General features: G+C 42.4%; 1 protein-coding gene across 1 annotated transcript in view; it reads right to left on the minus strand.

Moving 5' to 3' along the window:
- NLGN4X (neuroligin 4 X-linked) overlaps positions 1–18,773 on the minus strand; it is a 289,234-nt gene that overhangs the window by 213,052 nt on the left and 57,409 nt on the right. The window contains exon 4 of the mRNA XM_064573691.1: positions 9,582–10,370. Within this exon, the coding sequence (XP_064429761.1) occupies positions 9,582–10,053 (472 nt within the window). The 5' untranslated portion in view covers positions 10,054–10,370. The remainder of the gene's footprint in view (positions 1–9,581; positions 10,371–18,773) is intronic.

Here is an 18,773-nt window from a genome sequence, read left to right on the forward strand (position 1 = left end):
TAATAATAACAACAAAGCCTTAAGTAGAACAAAATGCTGGCGGAAGCTCATTTTCCCCTAAGTCTAGAGAAAGCCTTCTAAGATGATGATTCCTCTCATGTCAATGACTGTAACCTGTGAACTTTAATTACGTTCTTGGAAAGGAGTCCAGAACCATGAAAATGAAAGCAAATCATAGTCAACGGTATTTAAAATCAGGCAAAGCGCTGCTTTCTCAAAACCACAAATCAGTTAGCTTGCTGGCCGTTCTATCACGATTTTAAGCTGCCTTCCCTTGTAACACCTCTGGGGCTTGGTATTTTAGGGAAACGTCAGCAGACAGACTTTGGTGTGGCTGTAACTGGTTGAGATGATACAAGTCGACATCCTGAGGGGTGAGCTCAGCCATAGCGGGAAATCGCTTCGCCCCAGTGTGTGCCCACAGTTTGTCATAGGAAGCGGAGGGATCCTACCTTCTACTACTTTCTAAATCTCATCATAAACGAGGACACTACTTCTTTAAAAAATTGGGAGGACATCTGACTTTCAGGCACAGTACACATAAGCCAAGAGCTTCATGCATTTGCCAAACAACAAGAACAACAAAAATATCTAACATCGACTCTGGGTATATTTAGGACATACATCGATATATTTTTTAAAAAGTACATAGAAATGCATGCCTATTGGTGGACATCAGCAGTAATCATGGTTACCGAGAGCTCCATATCAGAACAAATCATCGTGGGCAGCCTATGCTCAGTAAGCTAGGTAGGAGGATAGGACAGTCTCAAAGACACTTGCAGGAGAAAGGTAAACCTGCTGAGGAGGTTTGCAAAAGACGGCCCAGAAAGGGCATAACGTCTTGTCTTCAAAGACTTTGCAAGCAACAGAGTGAGAGAAAGCAGCCTCCCAAATTGCTCCAGCTCTGTTGGTAGAGATTTCACACGTATGGGTCACCAACCCTTTGTAACAATGAAGTGAACGCTCTCATAAAGCTGCAAAAGTCTTTCTGGGCCAGGTTGAAAAACGGCCGCGTGGTCAGGTGCCTCCCATTCATTCATTCATGCCGTGCGTACCAGTCGACACACAATGCATTCATTCCTTTATCCCGCCAATGTCCCCCTGCCTATAAAAGGTTTACAGTCTACTGGGTGTCTGCGTATTTGTTACGTACGTACTGCCCGTCTCTCATCGCCAGCCTGGTAACAGCAGGGACTTTGTTCTGTTCGCGATCGTCTTGCTTTGTGAGATTCAGCTTTGCTCATACCAATGCCACTTGGAGGATGGTTTGGTGCAGGGAGGCCCTGGCAATGTATCAGGAGTCCTGGGGTGGTCCCTGGCAGCTTGGCTGACGTTCCCTGTCTGTGTCTCTCCCCCGAGTGTGGGTGGCGGCCAGGAGGCAATGCCCGCGGCACAGCGGATGCCCAGGAATAGTTGTAGAAGGTATAAATGAATGAATATATTTTTTAAAGTTCTACAGTCTACTGGAGGTGTAGACTTGTAAAATAATGCTTGCGTCAAAACTCTACCAACACACGGGAGGATGCTGCATCTCTGCGTAGGGCCCCAGAGTGTCAAGAATAGGGAGGTACCGCGTTGCAGAAGACTGGGGATGGAATGACTCCTCCAGTTCCTCCCACGTGGAGGTCTTTATAATTCTGTGATGGATGTCCTGCTGGGTTCCATCACTTACTCCAGATAAACTCTGACAATGATAGTCAACATGCCAAAATCTCTTTCTTAAAAAAAACAAAAAAAAAGGATGCAGGTGACTGGATGGCTCAGTGGGTTAGGTGTCTGATTGGAGCTCAGGTCATAGTCCTGGAATCCTGGGATCGAGTCCCACGTGGGCTCCCTGCTCAGTGAGGAGTCTGCTTCTCCCTCTCTCTCTCCCCGTCCTCAAATAAATAAATAAAATCTTTAGGGAAATGCAAACAACTTGCGCTACACTGGAATTTGATCTCATTATCATATGCTTTAAGCTCAGAGGAAAGATCTAATCTACGTCGATATATTTTAAACATTTAAATTTTCTTGGGAAAGACACAGCTTTCTGTCTGTGCTTTGCTACTATTTTTGGATCTAAACTATTTTTAAATATGCAAAATTAATATAACTTTGTTGCATATTATCTGGATACATGACAAAACACAGTGATAAAAGTACTTCAGTAGATAAAAAAATTGGGGGTAAGGCAGAAAGCTTTTAATAAATGATTTTTAAAAAAATTTCAGGTGATAAAAGTACATTGGAATTTGATAAGAATGGAACCTTATGTTCTTTGATTTAAACTCACCACACAGTCCGCTAAGAAAAATGTGTGTTAGGATTCCTTGGGTTGGAATTCCAGTTCTGAATCCTTCAATGTCAAAAATGAAGGGCGCCTGGGTGGCTCAGTCGGTTAAGCGGCTGCCTTCGGCTCAGGTCATGATCCCAGAGTCCTGGGATCGAGTCCCGCATCGGGCTCCCTGCTCTGTGGGGAGCCTGCTTCTCCCTCTCCTTCTGCCTACTTGTGTTCTCTCTCTCTCTGTCAAATAAATAAATAAAATCTTTAAAAAAAAAAAAAAAATGAAAACCCTGCAAAAAACACCCAAGTGGGTGCTTTGCATGTTAGATTATAGTATCAGTGCACCTTTCTATCGTTTTGTTAGGTTTTATCTCTCCTTCCGTCCCATTTTTGCACTTTTTATGTCTTGGCCCATCTAGAGAAGCAATAAACAAGGAGCTTACTTTGGGAGGCTCAGAAACCACTTCCTCGCTGCACAACATAGATATGTATTCCTTGTGTATTCATGTCAGGATTGGTGGAAAACTTTCCACCGTGGATCCTCAACGGAAAACATCAACTCACAGATTACCTGCCTTTTTTTTTTTTTTTCTTGAAATCCTAAAGAACTCTCTGAATTCTTCTGACCACTTTCTGAACCTCGAGTTTTGTTGGGGCTCATTCATTTTCCAAGCAAAGAGCTTACATTTCCTTGTTATCCCCAGTTGGACTGGTCCAATGTCTTGTGTGGGGTAAGTGCAAAGAGTCATTTTTCAAATCAATAATTTTTATTTTTTTATCTTTTTTTCAAATCAATAATATTTAAATGAGTCCAATAAAAGGGCTCTTAGGAGAGTGCAGGTTGAAAGAGGGAAGAAAACACAAAGAATCAGAGCTGAGGTCAGGAGATCAATAGATGGTGTGGCTTGAGGTGGGAGTAAAGTCAATGCATAGCAGGTGGATGGGATGTTAGGGGAATACTGGATGATCACTTTTGGGTGGAGTGATGATTAGGTCAAAGAGATGGAGCAGAACGTAGCTGAAGGCATCCATTTAAGGAAGAAAGAGGGTTAATGAGCATTTTCCTATCTTGTGGAAATGTACCACAAAAGCTCCTTTGCTTGAAAAGACTAAAAACTTTCTGTGTTTCTTCCCTTTCTGATGGGAACACCACCCTGTCCCACGCCCCGGGGCAGACTTGTTGAGTATTGTGCTCAGGACCACATTCCCAGCAGACAAGAGGGCGTTCTGCTGAGCTGGGACATCAGAATGCTTGGGATTTTAGAGAGGACAGAGCAGTATAGGAATTCCTCTGTTCAAGTAGACTTTCCCAAAAATCATAACACATTTGATCTTAATTGAACTGTGGATCTCTCTCGTTGGCTTTCCTCCAACACCTTATACAAACACACACACACACACAATATACCTTCACTCTCCAAATATCTTTTCCAAAGAGAAATCTAATAGGAATTTTTTCCCATTTTTTAAGAAATCTGCTTCACGTTTGTGGAAACCTATTTCTCTGAAAAGAAATATAGAATATCTGATTGAATTAACAAAATAGAGACTCCTCATCTTCCTTAACAAGTATTAGTAGGGGAATAGATCACTCAGACTATCTCCCCCCACCCCGTTGTCGCCTGTGAGTTCCGTGTATGATCTGTGGGTCTGATTTATTTACGTAGGGTCAGTTTTGCATCTCACACACCCTCTGTGGTCCTCGAATCCAAAGCTAAGGAAATCTCTCCTTCTGTCCGTGTTTGCTACAGTTTATAGGTCAATGCACCAAGGACAAGTGTTCTTACACACAGAGGAGGAACGTGACACAAATCCAGTGTGAAAACAGCCTGGTTTAGAACCAAAACACACAGTAGGAAGGCAGGGACCTACTCCGGACCACCGTACCCAAGAAATGGGATCTTCCAGTAAATGGTCATGTAAGGAGATTCGTATTAAAATTCACATGAAGTTAAATGTATAACATATTGACCTTTTCCATTTCACCATTATTTCTATAATTATATTGTTACTCATAATTTATAATGATCCAGTGGCTTACTCCAAAATTGCTATAACCCTAAACAACATTCGGAGGAGGTATACCAGGAGTGTTATTATTACTAATAGCCGAGGTCACTAAATATTGAGCCAATATTGTCTCAGCCAAGACAATATGGAAAATAAATGGCCGTGTCCAAACCAGCGGTGTCAGTTGGCAACAAATAAAGCTCTTCGGTGTCCCGGAAGCAAGAGTGTGCAAGAAAATAATGAGCAAATTGTTGGAAACGGACAGATTCTAGCAGACCAGTCGCGTGCCCAGTTCCCATCTTAAACGTTTTTTTGCAATATCGTTTATGATATGCACCATATGGGGAGTCGGGTTCTTAACACGTTTTACATAATTGAGACTTGTTCTAATTGTGAGAAACATCTAAGTTGCAAATGGGATGGAGTTACAGTCCATCTGATGGAAAGTAAGGGATAAGTCTCTTTTTAGGGAATGATTTTGCTCTATTTTCCAAACAAGTATAATTCACACTATCCAAATAGTATTTTCTAAACATACACAATTGCTCAACCCTCAGTAAGGGTATGATTCTATGATCAAGTGGGCAAAATCTTCTGAGCTGATGGAAAAATGCATGTTTTCAGAAATCCACTCCAGTCGAACCGTCTTCACAAAATACTAAATTCCTTTCAATGAATCGCTGTCAGGGAGATATTTGTTCAATCATCTTTCATAATTATCTTCCCTCACAAGCTACGTCTACGCAACGTCAAACATCCAGGTGACACATGGCAACGGCAATCACTGAATTGTTTTCATGTCGTTGCATGCTGATGCGGATTGGTTAAAACGTCTGTCTCCCTGTGTTAACTCACTTAAGTTTTACTTTGTCACCTGGATTCTGCCAGTATCTACATACACTTGGACTATCTGTGACTTGATGACAAGAGAAAGGAAATTAATTTCTCCTTTATCTCACATAAAAAAAAAAAAGAGTATTATTGTCTTTGGATGTTCTAAGGCACTCTCCCAAGAAATGAATTTTAATGCTTTCTCGATGATTAATTTCTGTAACTCACATAAGATGCTGGAAATTCATTTCACAACTGAGGCTGAAAAAGACAGAGTTTAGGAATAAAGCAGAGCAGAATAATTCTCTGCTCTTTGAAAAAAAAAATTGTATTCCCTCTAAATTCCCTTTTATTAAAGCCATACTCAGTCCTGGCAGAAATGATGGTCCCTTGGTCTTATTCCTTAAGCTGACCCCTGCACGAATCCAGTAAATAATTATGTTCTAGACAGGAAACATGTATTATGCATGGGGCTGACATTTATATTAGACCCCATGTGCACATGCAATTTCGCTGATACATTCTGGTTCCCTTTTTGACGATTAATTATGTTCCACGAATACAGGACTAGAGAGAGGTCACATGTGCAGGAGATGAGGGTAAAGCACTCTACGTGGATGAATGCCTTAACCTCCCGGCACTTCTCAATCAGACACAGAAGGAAATGGGAAGCAAAACAAGCCAAGGACGCTGCCTACAGTCCCTCGGCTGGTAAGGGGACAAGATGGCATTTTTAACCCAAGCAGGCATGTTCTTAGAGCTATTCCTATAAGCTCAGCAGGAGGAGTGAACCAAATTTACATTAAAAAGCTTGAAGAAAACAAAACAAAAGAGTCACTCTGCCCAGAACAGATCAGATCTTGAGGTCTAGACAGGAAGAGTGGGGAGCCCAAAATATTTAGCCAGCGTAGGTGCAAAGAGGACAAGAAGCCATTGAGAGGTGTAGCTTTAAGACCTAAGAGGACAACTTGGATGTTTTGCTGTAGGTCCTCCATGGACACTGACTCTGGAAATTCGTTTTAGGTGCCTGGGTAAATTTAAAGGTCCCTTTATTACGTCCCTATGTAAAATCGTCGTATTTCCTAAATATGGCATTTAGTAGGATTTTCCCTGACGCTGTAATAACCCAGTGGACAAAAAGGTTGCATGTGTGCCTCTAATCTGCCAAGTGTCTGCCCACAAACTGGGGCGAGCATTGTCTTCTTGCTACCCAAGCAGGAAGCAGCATGTTTTAACCACCCAGCATTAAGATAAGAGTGTTTTTCTGTCAATAATACTTGAGGTTGAAAGGGAAGCCAAGAAGAGTCTCCGAAAGGGTAGGCGTTCGGAAGGCTCACAACAAAATAATGTTTTCAGCGATTTCTTTGTTTTCAATTAGGGTGGAGACTTGACTGCATTTCAATTAGGATTTTAACACACCCTCACAAATGTCGCCGCTTCCCCAAACAGCCAACGGGAGCTACCTTACAGTTTTGTAGCTCAGAGTTGCATGGGGCTAAAATCAACGTGGCAAGAGTGGCCGGGCGTCTTTCTGGGGCCCTCGGGGAGAATCTATTTCCTGGTCTTTTCTAGCATCCAGAAGCGGCCCACACTCCTCGCCTCCTGGTATCCTCCAAGCCAGGAAGGCTAGTTGTGTCTTTACTGTTGCTCACGAGCTCTGATGATTTGTGTCTCCCTGTTCCCTAATTGAGGGTCTTCGCTCTTAAATACTGGGCCCAACCAGGTAATCCAACATGCGCTCCCTTTATCGTCAAGTCAGCTGATGAGCAAATCTAATTCCACCTGCAAGCTAAATTCATTCCCCTTTGCCATGGAAGGTCACAGAGTCACGGGTTCCAGGGATTAGGATGGAGACACCTTGGGGGAGTCCGTATTCTGCCTCCAAGTAGACACTTGTCCCGAAATTAGGAATTCTTGTGTCTTTTGCAACCATTAACATCTAAAGCATGCCCGGCACATAGTAGATACTCAGAACTGTTTTTGGCAGTGAAGTCAGTTTGTACCTGGTCATCACCTGCACTATCTGGGTGATGCAGAGAGATCAATCTAAAAAACTGAGGTATCAGAGTGCAATTTTTAATCCTGAATATCCAATACTGCTGTTTACACTGTTAAATCAAGGCACTGATATGATAAGATCGCCCATAAAGGGAGGTCTTTGGAGGAATCAGCACAATGCCATAATTTTCATGTGTTATTAAGGACGGGGAGTTTATTCATTAAGTGAATAGCCAATAATTAAATATCTACAGCTCCACATTGCTTCTCAAATGGATGCAAATATTTTTAAAAAAAAGAAAGAAAAGAAACTAGAAAACTCCTGACCCAACGGGCTGTGATTTGTTTGTACAAAATGCCAGTATTTACATATTGTAGGAAAACAGATCCTACGTTTTTCAGCCCCTACTGGATTTCTGATTCTCTTGTCAAGATCGCGCGAGGCCGCAGGCAAACATGTTCTGAGAATCCTGAAAACGTAAAGAGGTGGCCCCGGGTTTATTCTTAAGGTGCGACGGCTTTCCCGTGGGGTAGCACTTTTTGCATTTTATATTTGGGCATAGAAAATGGCCCACAGTGAAATGGCCCAAGTGTTTATGGTTTTGAGACACATAACTGCACATCCACGGTGGTTCTGTAATCAGGGAGGTTCCTGATTTTTCTCCGGGAGAGGGATTTGAATCATTTATCCTGCTTTGTTCTCCCCGTCTCCTTTTCTGCCTTCCCTTCTTTTTGCTTTTTATTTGCACCGTTGACGACGAAAAGGAGCACGCGCCAGGCGATTTTAGAAGTGAGGCGTGTCATTGGGTTTTGGGTGCAGTGAGCTTTGCCCACGCTTATGCACAAGGCAGTCACTGAGGCAGGTCCGAGCACTGCGTGCAAATACGGCATCCAAGTGTCACTCTAACCCGTGAACGTCGCGTTCAGACCTAGGCTTTGCAAGATAATTGTGTGATCTCTTCCCATGATGACGAGGGCCCCACCCACCAGAGACTGCGAATATAATAAAGCACCATCTTCCCATTTCTTTCTCTGGGTGTTCTCTGTGATCTCGGTAACGCAACCCTGGCCTGGCGTTTCAAGACACCCTACATGAGCTACGTGGTAGCATTTACATGCAGAAAGCACAATATGGCGGGTCCAGGACAACTTTGGAGATCGTGGATAATGTCATCCTCTCTTTCAGACCTTCAGCCAAATCTCAACTGAAAATCATTCTGCGAGTATTCAAGGGAAAGAAAAATGGAATTTCTCCCCTAAAAGTTACAAAGGACACACTGCAGTTTCTACAGTAGATGATGTCTCTGATTCCTGTAAATTACTTCTTTTAATTCCAGGACGATTTACATTCCAGGCTTTTCTCGCTCCTTGTCTAAAAATAGCACATGCAAATGGTAAGTGAGGAATGTGTTCACATTGTGGTGTAACTTTAGTCTGGTTAGCCTTTCTAAAAAAATGTTTTTAATTTGAAACCTACACAGAGAAGGAGACAATCGAATTTTACTACCATTGGATTAAATTAATAAATCAAACATCATCGTTTCTTACAGATTTTCACTGCTGTGTTATTGAAAACAAAGGAGCCATTTTGTTCAAGCAAGCACATTATTTCCTAATATAGCTAGAATCATCTAAGGACAGCCGTCTGCCATCTGATTGCTGTGAATATTGGGAGGAAACAAGGTGCAAATTGATGTTAGCAACACAGATTCTAAACAAAGAAATCCAACCATTTTATGAAATATCCCTTGCTTCTGTATTTAAAACAATCCGTGGTTTTCCTTTCAAGCCTCAATAGAAGAAAGAAGAAAGAAAGAAAGAAAGAAAGAAAGAAAGAAAGAAAGAAAGAAAGAAAGAAAGAAAGAAAGAAAGAAAGGAAAGGAAGAAAGAAAAAAGAAAGAAAGGAAGGAAGGAAGAAGAAAGAAAAGAGAAAGAAAGAAAGAAGGAAGAAAGAAAGAAAGAAAAGAGAAAGAAAGAAAGAAGAAAGAGAAAGAAAGGGAGAAGGAAGGAAGGAAGGAAGGAAGGAAGGAAGGAAGGAAGGAAGAGAGAGCTAAAATCTTAAGGCATTAAAGCAAAAGAAACCATGCCTTATAATCTTCAGTTTGCTAACTCGAGCATGATAATGTTCTTAATTCTATTGTTTTCTCTAGATTTCATTTTCCTATATAGATAATAAAGGTATACTATGTAACTGTCTATGCTCAGACTGGTGACCAACTTCAAACCCTGTAACACACTGAAAAGGCAATACATGATAATAAGTCATTAATTATAGCATTGCCCACTTCCTAGATGCTCAATAAATACAAGTGTCATGATTTATAAGGTAGGGCAATAGCTACATTCAGAATATGAAAAAGAAAATAACTGGGTTATAGAAAAAAAATCATGCACAAGATATTCTAAACGCCTCTTGGCCAACCTGACACCCGAGTGAGCAGGTGCTGTTTCCGGTTTTCAGTAAAGTACTTACCATCTTCGGTGGGCACGTAGATGTTTAGGTAAAGGCAGTCTTCGTTTTGATCTTGAACATAGGTCATTAAAGTATCCAAATTGGCAGTAAACCAGATGGGCAGCATATCGTGCAATAAAGACCTCTCATCTAGGTGTTGGGGGCACACAGCCGCGAACTGGGTGGCATTTCGAACTCCAGTCCATGAGGATGGGGGTTCTGGGGGCTGAAACCGCCTCTCTCCAGTGGGAGGCGAGGCATAGGGAACCCCCAAGTATTGCTCCACGGGACCCAAAATCTCATTGGGCAATGGTGTTCTTAGGCCCCGGATTTTGCCATAATTTGTGTTGACGACTGGATACTGTGCTTGGCTGTCAATGAGCGTGAAGCGAATGGCAAGAGCGGTTATCCACAGGAGAACGTTGGAGTTCAACATGACGCAGACCGGGGTGAAGAACAGTGGCAGCCATAACAGTCCCTTGGGTCTCGACATTGTTCACTGCCACATCCGTGGGGGTCTGTGTGATGCAACTCCAAGCGAGCAAAGCCGGGAAGCGAGCCTGCAGACAGAGAGGGCTTTCCAGGGAGCAGAAGGCCCGGGAGAGGAGCCTCTGAGATGGGTCATAGACAGAGCCCGAGGTTAAGGACACACCCAGCTGTCTTCTCGGCAGCCCATTGCGGGAGAGAGCAGCCCTCTCTTAATCCTGGAAGGGAATTCCAGCAGGTGTGAGACTCCAAGGACGCGGCGACCATCCGACACCTCCCAAGGACAAGGATTCCTTAGGAAAACTCCAAGGCAGAGCAGTCCGCCTAATGGGGAAAGAAAGCAGATGAGAATAATGAAGCCAAGGGAAGCCGAGCAACCCACAGGTCTTCCCTGCAACACTCAACGTCACTCGATGAGATGCTCATTCACTGATGAATCTGTCCACTCACATCTCCACGGAGAAGAATCTAGCAAGAGCATGACTTGCCTTAATTCTTGCCGGGCACCCCATGATCTGGAACGATGCACGGCATTTAGAAAACATTCAACAAGTCTCCGTTGAATCAACACACAAATCCCCACAAGTTACACATCTCGTTCAGAAGACTGTAACGATGTCTCCCAATTTCACTATTTACAAAGACTGGTCGGCCAGTAGATAGGTAGCCCCCAAACAGTGTTTCTCAAATATCTAAGGAAACTGCCACTTCTGCCTAAGGGGATATGCACGGGGCCTATCAACGGTTTTCGGTATCAGAGTAGGAGAAATGTGGGACAGGGCTTTATGTCATGCGGATATTTATCAGATACGCAAACGGAGCGTGACCTAACGGAAAGAGCGTAGGCTCTGGATTCTAACCCTTCTTGAGCTATTCCATGGCGTATACCATGAGGCTACACACATCATCACCCTGGAACTCTGCTCCTCGTAAAAACAGAGCAAGACGGAACAATTCACATATCGGCTGTATTATGTGCCACCAGAACATCAATCATAAGTAAAAGCGTCCATACGACCATCCTGATTTTCACATACAGCCATCCACGGCAAACCTTTCACCTCACAGCCCATTTTATTTATTTTTGTTTGTCTGTGTGGCCCATTTCAAATTTTTTAAAGATTTTATTTATTTATTTGAGAGAGAGAGGCAGGCTCCCTGCTGAGCTGGGAGCCCGATGCAGGGCTCGATCCCAGGACTCCGAGATCATGACTTGAGCTGAAGGCAGACGCTTAACCGACTGAGCCACCCGAGGTGGGTGCCCCAAGCACCCCATTTTAAAAGCTGATGGTACATTTGAGCTACCCTCCGTTGAGTGGGATCTCCCAGAGTTGTCTGGATGTAGAACCTATGACTCTCACTAGATAAATCATTCCTCTTATGACAGTAAAGAATGTTGGGCCTGACTGGGAGAGGATTGTAAATGACCCATTAGGGAAAGAAAACATTACATTACATGTTGGAAGCAGTATAGCTTTAAATAGAGTGTTCTTCAACTCAGAAACAAGACACACGAGCCTGGAAAGATGTCATGGGTGATTCAGAGTATTTCTGGACTAGAGGATAATGATGCATTTAAGTGGACGGTTGAGCACTTATTGACTAATATGTCAATAAGCTCTTTTTTTTTTTTTTAGGGAAAGCTACCAGAGCTGGATCTGTCATGGAGCTACACCACCTCCGGAGGAAATTCCATAGTCACGGACACCCTGGGCCAATTTCATCAGAGCTGAATGAAAATGCACTCCGAGTCTGGGTAGTACCATTGAAAGTGAAAAATAGCATCACACCAAACGGTGGATGTATGTGTTTGCTTCTATCTTTGAATTCTGCCGTGGACAACATTTGGATTTCTGCCACACCGTGATCCAATTTCTGAATAATTAGGAGGCAGACAAGAACAAGAAAGAGGTGATGACATGTTTGGACTCTTTTGTTTTCCCGAAAGCCCTTCTGATGTTGAATCAGTATTAGCTGCTCCTTCTGGAGCCTTCCTGGCGATAAAAGGAGACACCATTAATTTGTGACTCTGGCGGACTTGGGTCCTCGAATGCTAAGTCTGTGAGCTGAGGAAAGTGAGCTGAGCTGCCTGGGATTTAGGTAAATGCTCTGTCATACCTTCTTCATGGGGTCTGGTGAGCAGGAATGAGGCACTATGCAAAGGTGTAGGGCAGAGCAAATGCCCACTCAATAAACACAAAATGCTAGGATTTTGCCCAGGGGTGTGCTCGAAAGAATCCTGCATACAGAGACAAAATACACAGGCTCTGAAGTCAGCCCAGGGTTGGTGCTGAGCAAGTGTAGAGCAAGGACTTTAAATTCTTTGAGCCTCCCTTTCCTGATGTGTTTATCACTGTCTGAGAATGAAATGAGATCGAGGCAGCATACAGTCCCTGGAATGCAGAGCTCAGCAGAGGTGGGACTCGGTGGGTTTACGTCAGCACTTACAAAGTTAGTTCCATTGGGAAATTCTGGCCCACTCCACACTTCTCCAACTCAATGCGGATGAGACTATCTACGAGCCACATATGCATTAATAAGTAGGGTCAGGTCTAGACTTCATGCTGAGTCCAAGGATCAAGTCTCTCTGCCCAAATCTACCTCCCCTGCCCCCCAAGAGAGTTTTGAGGGCCAGAGAGAGATCATGGACCAGCAGAATCTAGAAGAAGGTACCCAGGGGATGTGAGCACTTTCTACGTAATGTACATACGTTCAGGGCTATCTTATTTATCTCCTCACTTTTTTGAAATTTGGCTAATTTGCATACAAGTCGTACAATCTGAAACCCATGGTTTCTGAACCTCGGCACTGCTGACATCGTGGACCATATAGTTCTTTCCAGCGGGTGCCGTCCTGTGCCCTGTAGGGGGTGGGGCAGCCTCCCTGGTCTTCAGCTAGTAGATGCCAGTAACACCTCCCCACCCAATTTTCACCATCAAAAATATCTCCAAACATTGCTAAATGAGCCCTGGGGGCAGCATCCCCCCAGAGTGAGAGCCAGAGGTCTGAGTCATCCAGTTTGGAATTCTGGTGGCCATGTAAATGATTAAGTATCCGTGGGTACAAGTAAAGAATATGATGTGTGTGCATATGTCATACATTCAAGTATTGGTCAACTTTAAAAGTTTTAACATTACAAGTCATAAAGAATTTTAAAATAAATCTATTAAATATGCCTCATGATCATTAAAAAAAAAAAACCCTATACATTTAATCAACCAATACATCTGGGGACAAAAAAAATAAAAGACCTCCCATGCAAACCTCACACACTGCAAAGTATTTCTCAAGGGGTGAAATATGGTTATATATGCATATAAACATATAGATTTAGTATATAGTATATATTACATATACTTATATACATATAGCTGTTTCATATATTGTTTTTTTTGTTTTTCCCAAAATAAAAAAGGCACACTAGAAAAGGAATTAGCTGAATAAAAAATTTTAATGAAAAAAAAAGTAAAAATCATAGTTTCATTGAATACATACGATATGAAAGCGAAGAAGGGCTTTCTAGCATGCTTTCTCTGCAAAGGTTGCACAAAGAGGAATATTTCAGACTGGCGTTTGACGTGATTTATACCTTGGCTGGGTATTTTAGGATGATTCTCTACAGGGCAGACATCCTGCCTGAGATTGTAATTAAGACAAGGCTCAAACTATGCAAGCATATCAGAATACAAATGGGTCAAAATAAAAGTCACAATGCATTTCTCCCCAAAGTGTCCATCCCTCAAACGGAGATTGGTTTTCATGTTAAAATATGTGTCTCATTAAGATGAGCCCAGACCAAACATATTTTGCTATTTTGAACCAACAAGGAATAAAATCATGTCTCCCCGGCATTCAAGGCCTTTCCTTTCCAGGCTGTGAAAAATACATTAGAGGACAGAGAACTCTGTGAATGCATCTTCAAAAACCCAACCCCCTGTCCCCCCAAAAAGGGAGAGAGGATGAATGAGCTGGAAGGAGCCCTGGTCCGTGCTGCTCTCAGCTACATGGAAGGCCTGAGACTCACAGACAGATCTGCTGCCAAGAGGGACTATGAAGACTCACTTTCATCTGATGTTTATGAAGCATCAGAAGTAAGAACCGCAGACTCTGGTCCTTGCCCAAATTAATGAGCTGGTACAATCATCTTCCTATACTGTTTACTACGAAAGCCTATGACAGCCATTCTTCAAACTGCATGCAACCTGTAGACATTGCTGGGGTCCCTCCCTTTTGTTTCTGGGGAGGACACCAACATTTTCCAGTGCCTGAGTGGGGTGCAGTTCATCTTTTGTCCTACAAGATAGAGCTCGGCCATGAGGTAGCCCAGGAAATGTGTTACCTAGAGGTACAACGTCCACTTTGTGCATGCGCTTACAACATACACACACACATACACACACACCCCTGTCAATCCCCACCAAGATTCACTCAATGCCAGCCATCAGCCAACTAGTATATTATTTGCATATATTTATATTCTGGTCTTATCTCCTAGGGGAGCAAGGTTACAATCTATCAATAGTCTTTTGTCAAATGTTACAGCTCATTGTGCACTGATCTCTGCACTTGCTTTCAGTTCTGAAAATCAGATCCCATACAAGCCCGCCATGTTGAACCATGAAGCTAAGATGTAAATAAAGTAATTGGAGAGGAAAATAAAGATGCCAAGGTGGCAAGATGATCTTCAAGGTGGTTTTGTTACCCACCATAACCTCAGAGCAACAACTCCATCACCTGCCCGCCCTACTTCTGTTCTTCCATGGAAGGATAATGGGTCAGGAACACATGTGAGCCACAGTGGAAGGATCTGGAGTTTGCAGCAAGAGGATATGCAGAACACAGACTAAACCCAGGACAAAGAGATAGTGGCTTCTACAGGGTCCAGTCAAAACTGGCTGGATAGAAAGACATTCAATAGTATGTAGCCCGAAAATAGGATTTGAAATAAGATATGGATTTTTCTAGAAGAACTGTGTGGACAGGAGGACCTACAATGGCCACAGAAAGAAAGCGACACCAAAACCTAGCCACAGGTCAATACGTATTTCATAAAGATCACCATTTTACGTAATGGGGACACCGTGGGGGAAGAAGATATGATCCCAGCCCGCAACAAGTTTGCATTTTCATGAAACTATCCCTAACAGGGCCGCTTGCTTCCTTATTCATGTTCTGCACATCGAAAGAAAGCACAGGGATCGGCATGTGTGAACGACTCATTAAATGCTTCATTTTCTGTGTCTAATTCAACTATTACCAAATATGATTTCCAAATCCAAATCAAATAACTTGCAAACACCTCCAGGGTGTGTGTGGACTTTTGTCACCAAACTCAGTCATACATCTTCAAACTCAAAGCGCCCTGTCTCTTGACGACTGTTATTTACATATCTTGCAATGTTCGGAAAAATCTCATTTTTGATCCACTCACTTTGCCCCCATATTTTGTTCTATATTTCAAGAACTACTACCATTATATTTTTAGTTATGCTGGTGAAATTAAAAACCATCTTTGGTGGCTCTCCTTCCACGAGTCCATATGGTAAGCCCTCAAATCGGCCAACAGTCTCACAGGACAGGAGGCTTGACCTCATTCATTCTTGGCCAGATACAGAAGAGATCAGAAAGGATTAGCAAACATTCAGAAGACAAATGGTACCAAGTGTTGAGCAAAGATGTATGGTACAGCTAGAACCTCATACCATCCTGGTGGAAATCAGTGCAATCCCACTGAAAACCAATTTTGTATGCCATGTGGAAGTCGAGCATACAGAAGACTTTGATGCCAATAAATATGCACACACAGAGAGACACATATACATACTACCTGGTATATGTAGGTAGTATGTATAGAGCTTCTTTCAAAAAAAAAGACTTTATTTATTCATTTATTTGAAAGAGAGAGCATGAGCAGGGGGAGGGGCAGAGAGAGAGAGAGAATCTCCAGCAGACTCTGCACTGAGCGCAGAACCCGATGCAATGCTCGATCCCACACCCTGAGATCATGACCTGAGCCAAAACCAAGAGTCAAATGCTTAACTGACTGAGCCACCTAGGTGCCCCTAGAGAGATTCTTAAAGATTTGTGTCTGGAGACATGCACAAGAGTGTCCATGTGTAGCCATAGTCACAGGAGAAAAAAAAAAAAAGAGAGAGAACTAGGATAACCCAGATGTCCATTAGCAGGAGAATGGACTAATAGATGTTGGCATACCCAAACAGAATACTACACAAGAGTGAAAAATGAATAAAATACAGACATATGTATCAAAATGGAGAAATCTCAAAAATGAAAAGGAAGCCACAGAAGAATACATATGGCGTGGTTTTATTTATATACTATCATAGAAGACTAGGCAGGGCATTGCTTAGAACTATATTTATACTAAAATATTAAAAGTGCAAGGGCATCGTTAAGGCCAAATTCTGGGATAGCACTTGAGTCTGAGACACAGGACAATGGGACTCAACCCACAGGGATATGCCAAGATAATCGATAATGTTCTATTTGGTAGACGGGCAGTGGGTATGTGTGTTTAATTTTTTGCTTTTAAATAAATATATATTATTCATATATTTACATTTTTATATATAGTGCACATTTTAGGAGTATGATTCTTTAACAATGCAAGTTTTAATCAAGAGTTGCATGTGTCTATGGGTTTGGCTCAGTAACGTCATCTTCCCATGCACTATCGAAAGAGATTTAAAACCTGAAGGAAAGATAGAGAACTGTTTTCTCCAAAGTTATGTTAGGAGCCCAAGGGAGAAGAGGCCATCTGCTGACAGTCCATAAAAAGGAGTAGGGTCCTGGTGGCATGGCTGAAATGGAGAGTCGGGTCAGCTGAGAGCACTCCTGCCCGGGTCACTAATTAGCCGGGGGACTGCCGCCCATCACTTAGCGCCCAGGGCTTCCACTCCCTGAGCTAGCCAAGGAGGGCTCGGACAAAATCACCCCTTAAGATGCCTTCAGCCTGAGGATTCTCTGAAAGCTCACACTATTATCCTTGAAACGGAGTGTACATGAAGTATGGAAGTATGGAAGCCGGTGGGTACAGAACACTCTGCAGGAGGAACTTACTTCAACGAGATAACTGATCCAGAAAAACAAGGGAAGGTCTATTGTGTCAGACATTGATCAGCGGGGTAAAAATGTCACCAACGTCACTCACATGACTCCTTCATCAAGACTCAGAATGAAGATGTTCTTTTTTCCAATACCCACTGATTTATTGTACCATTGGTTCAGTATAAATAATCCACTGCCCTCCTCTATCACCTAACTATACGGAGTTAATTCATAAGTTTGTTCTTAAACTTTACATACATATATATTATATATATATATATATATATATATACACACAGTTTACGTACATACACATGGAGTATACATTATACAGAAACACTATATATCCCATATACACAAGTTCTTAAATATATATGTCTACTAATCCAAACTAATAATGTGGTATGAATATGCACATATACATGTGTGTCTCCAAATAAGCCACTGAAATATTAAGCCCCTTAGGTTCAGAAATTATGCCTTCTCCATTCTTTGTAAATCCCCACGGTATCTTGTTCAATGCCCTTTATGTTGCAGATAATCAATAAAACATGTTCTATGTGATGCTGATTATCCCTTTCCAAATAGAGGGCTCTAGGCATGAGCCAGAAGAACAAGACTCAAATACACCACGAGACGCATCGCAACACATATTTGTCCACGTGTTAAATACCTGGGGGGGGGGGGGGCGCATCTGGGGCTTGGTCAAGAACATGCCCTCTAGACTCATGCTGCCTACCATAAACCCAGCCTTGAACTCCTTCAGCAACCACACAGGAGGATGCAAAGCATCAACGCCTCCAGTTTCTTATCTATAAAATGGGCAGAATACAGGATGTAACGTATGGATGTCAGCGGGTATGCGACTGTAAGTGTGTGGGAATATACATGTGTGTGTGAATACAGACCTCTAATTATATAGTATATATAAATACACATAGATATAAACATATATAAGTATGTACATAAACATGTAACTTTAGAACAAGAAGTATCCTCCCAAGAAATGCTAACTAATTAGAATTACTTTCTGAGGTTCTAGTAAATGCTTCCACCGCAGAACCCACTCTGATAAATATAAAGAGACGCCAATCCAATTCCCATCTGAACCCAGTCTACATCCCAGTTGATAACATAAAGCCTGTATTGAAATTGCTACAATTAAGCACGAGTGCGGCCCATTTCCTCCTTCTGTGGGGACCATGGGCTTGCGCAGGATGGAATTTGGGATGGAGTGCCTAAGAGACGCATTTAAAATTTTAGGTATGTTGAGAGAGCTGGGTTCTTCAAGACAGTAATGGAGGAGTTAAGCTTTGAACTTCAAGAATGTGAATACAAGCTCACCAAGATTTATGGAGCGTGGAAAAGATAATACCAGAAGGAACACTCACATTATGTCATAGTTACTTCCTAAATGTTTACATTCATTGCTAGACTATGAGCAATCTAAGGGCAAAGACCAGAGATGATTAATACTCACGCTTGGAAAACAGAAGGTCTCAGCAGAGGTTATTAAATTAAAGGGAAGAGAAAAGATGCAGAAGGAAGTCAGAAAGACAGGAAAGGCAGAGAAGAATTGGCAAGGTCAGGTTCCCTGATGTTCTCCTTAGCTCATCTGCTGTGGGTAAACCTCTATGCCCACCCCCAGCTCCAGTCATG

This window comes from Mirounga angustirostris, unplaced genomic scaffold (assembly GCF_029215605.1).
Source record: "Mirounga angustirostris isolate CCGP_5_RB_7025 unplaced genomic scaffold, mMirAng1.0.hap1 SCAF_11, whole genome shotgun sequence".
NCBI lineage: Eukaryota > Metazoa > Chordata > Mammalia > Carnivora > Phocidae > Mirounga > Mirounga angustirostris.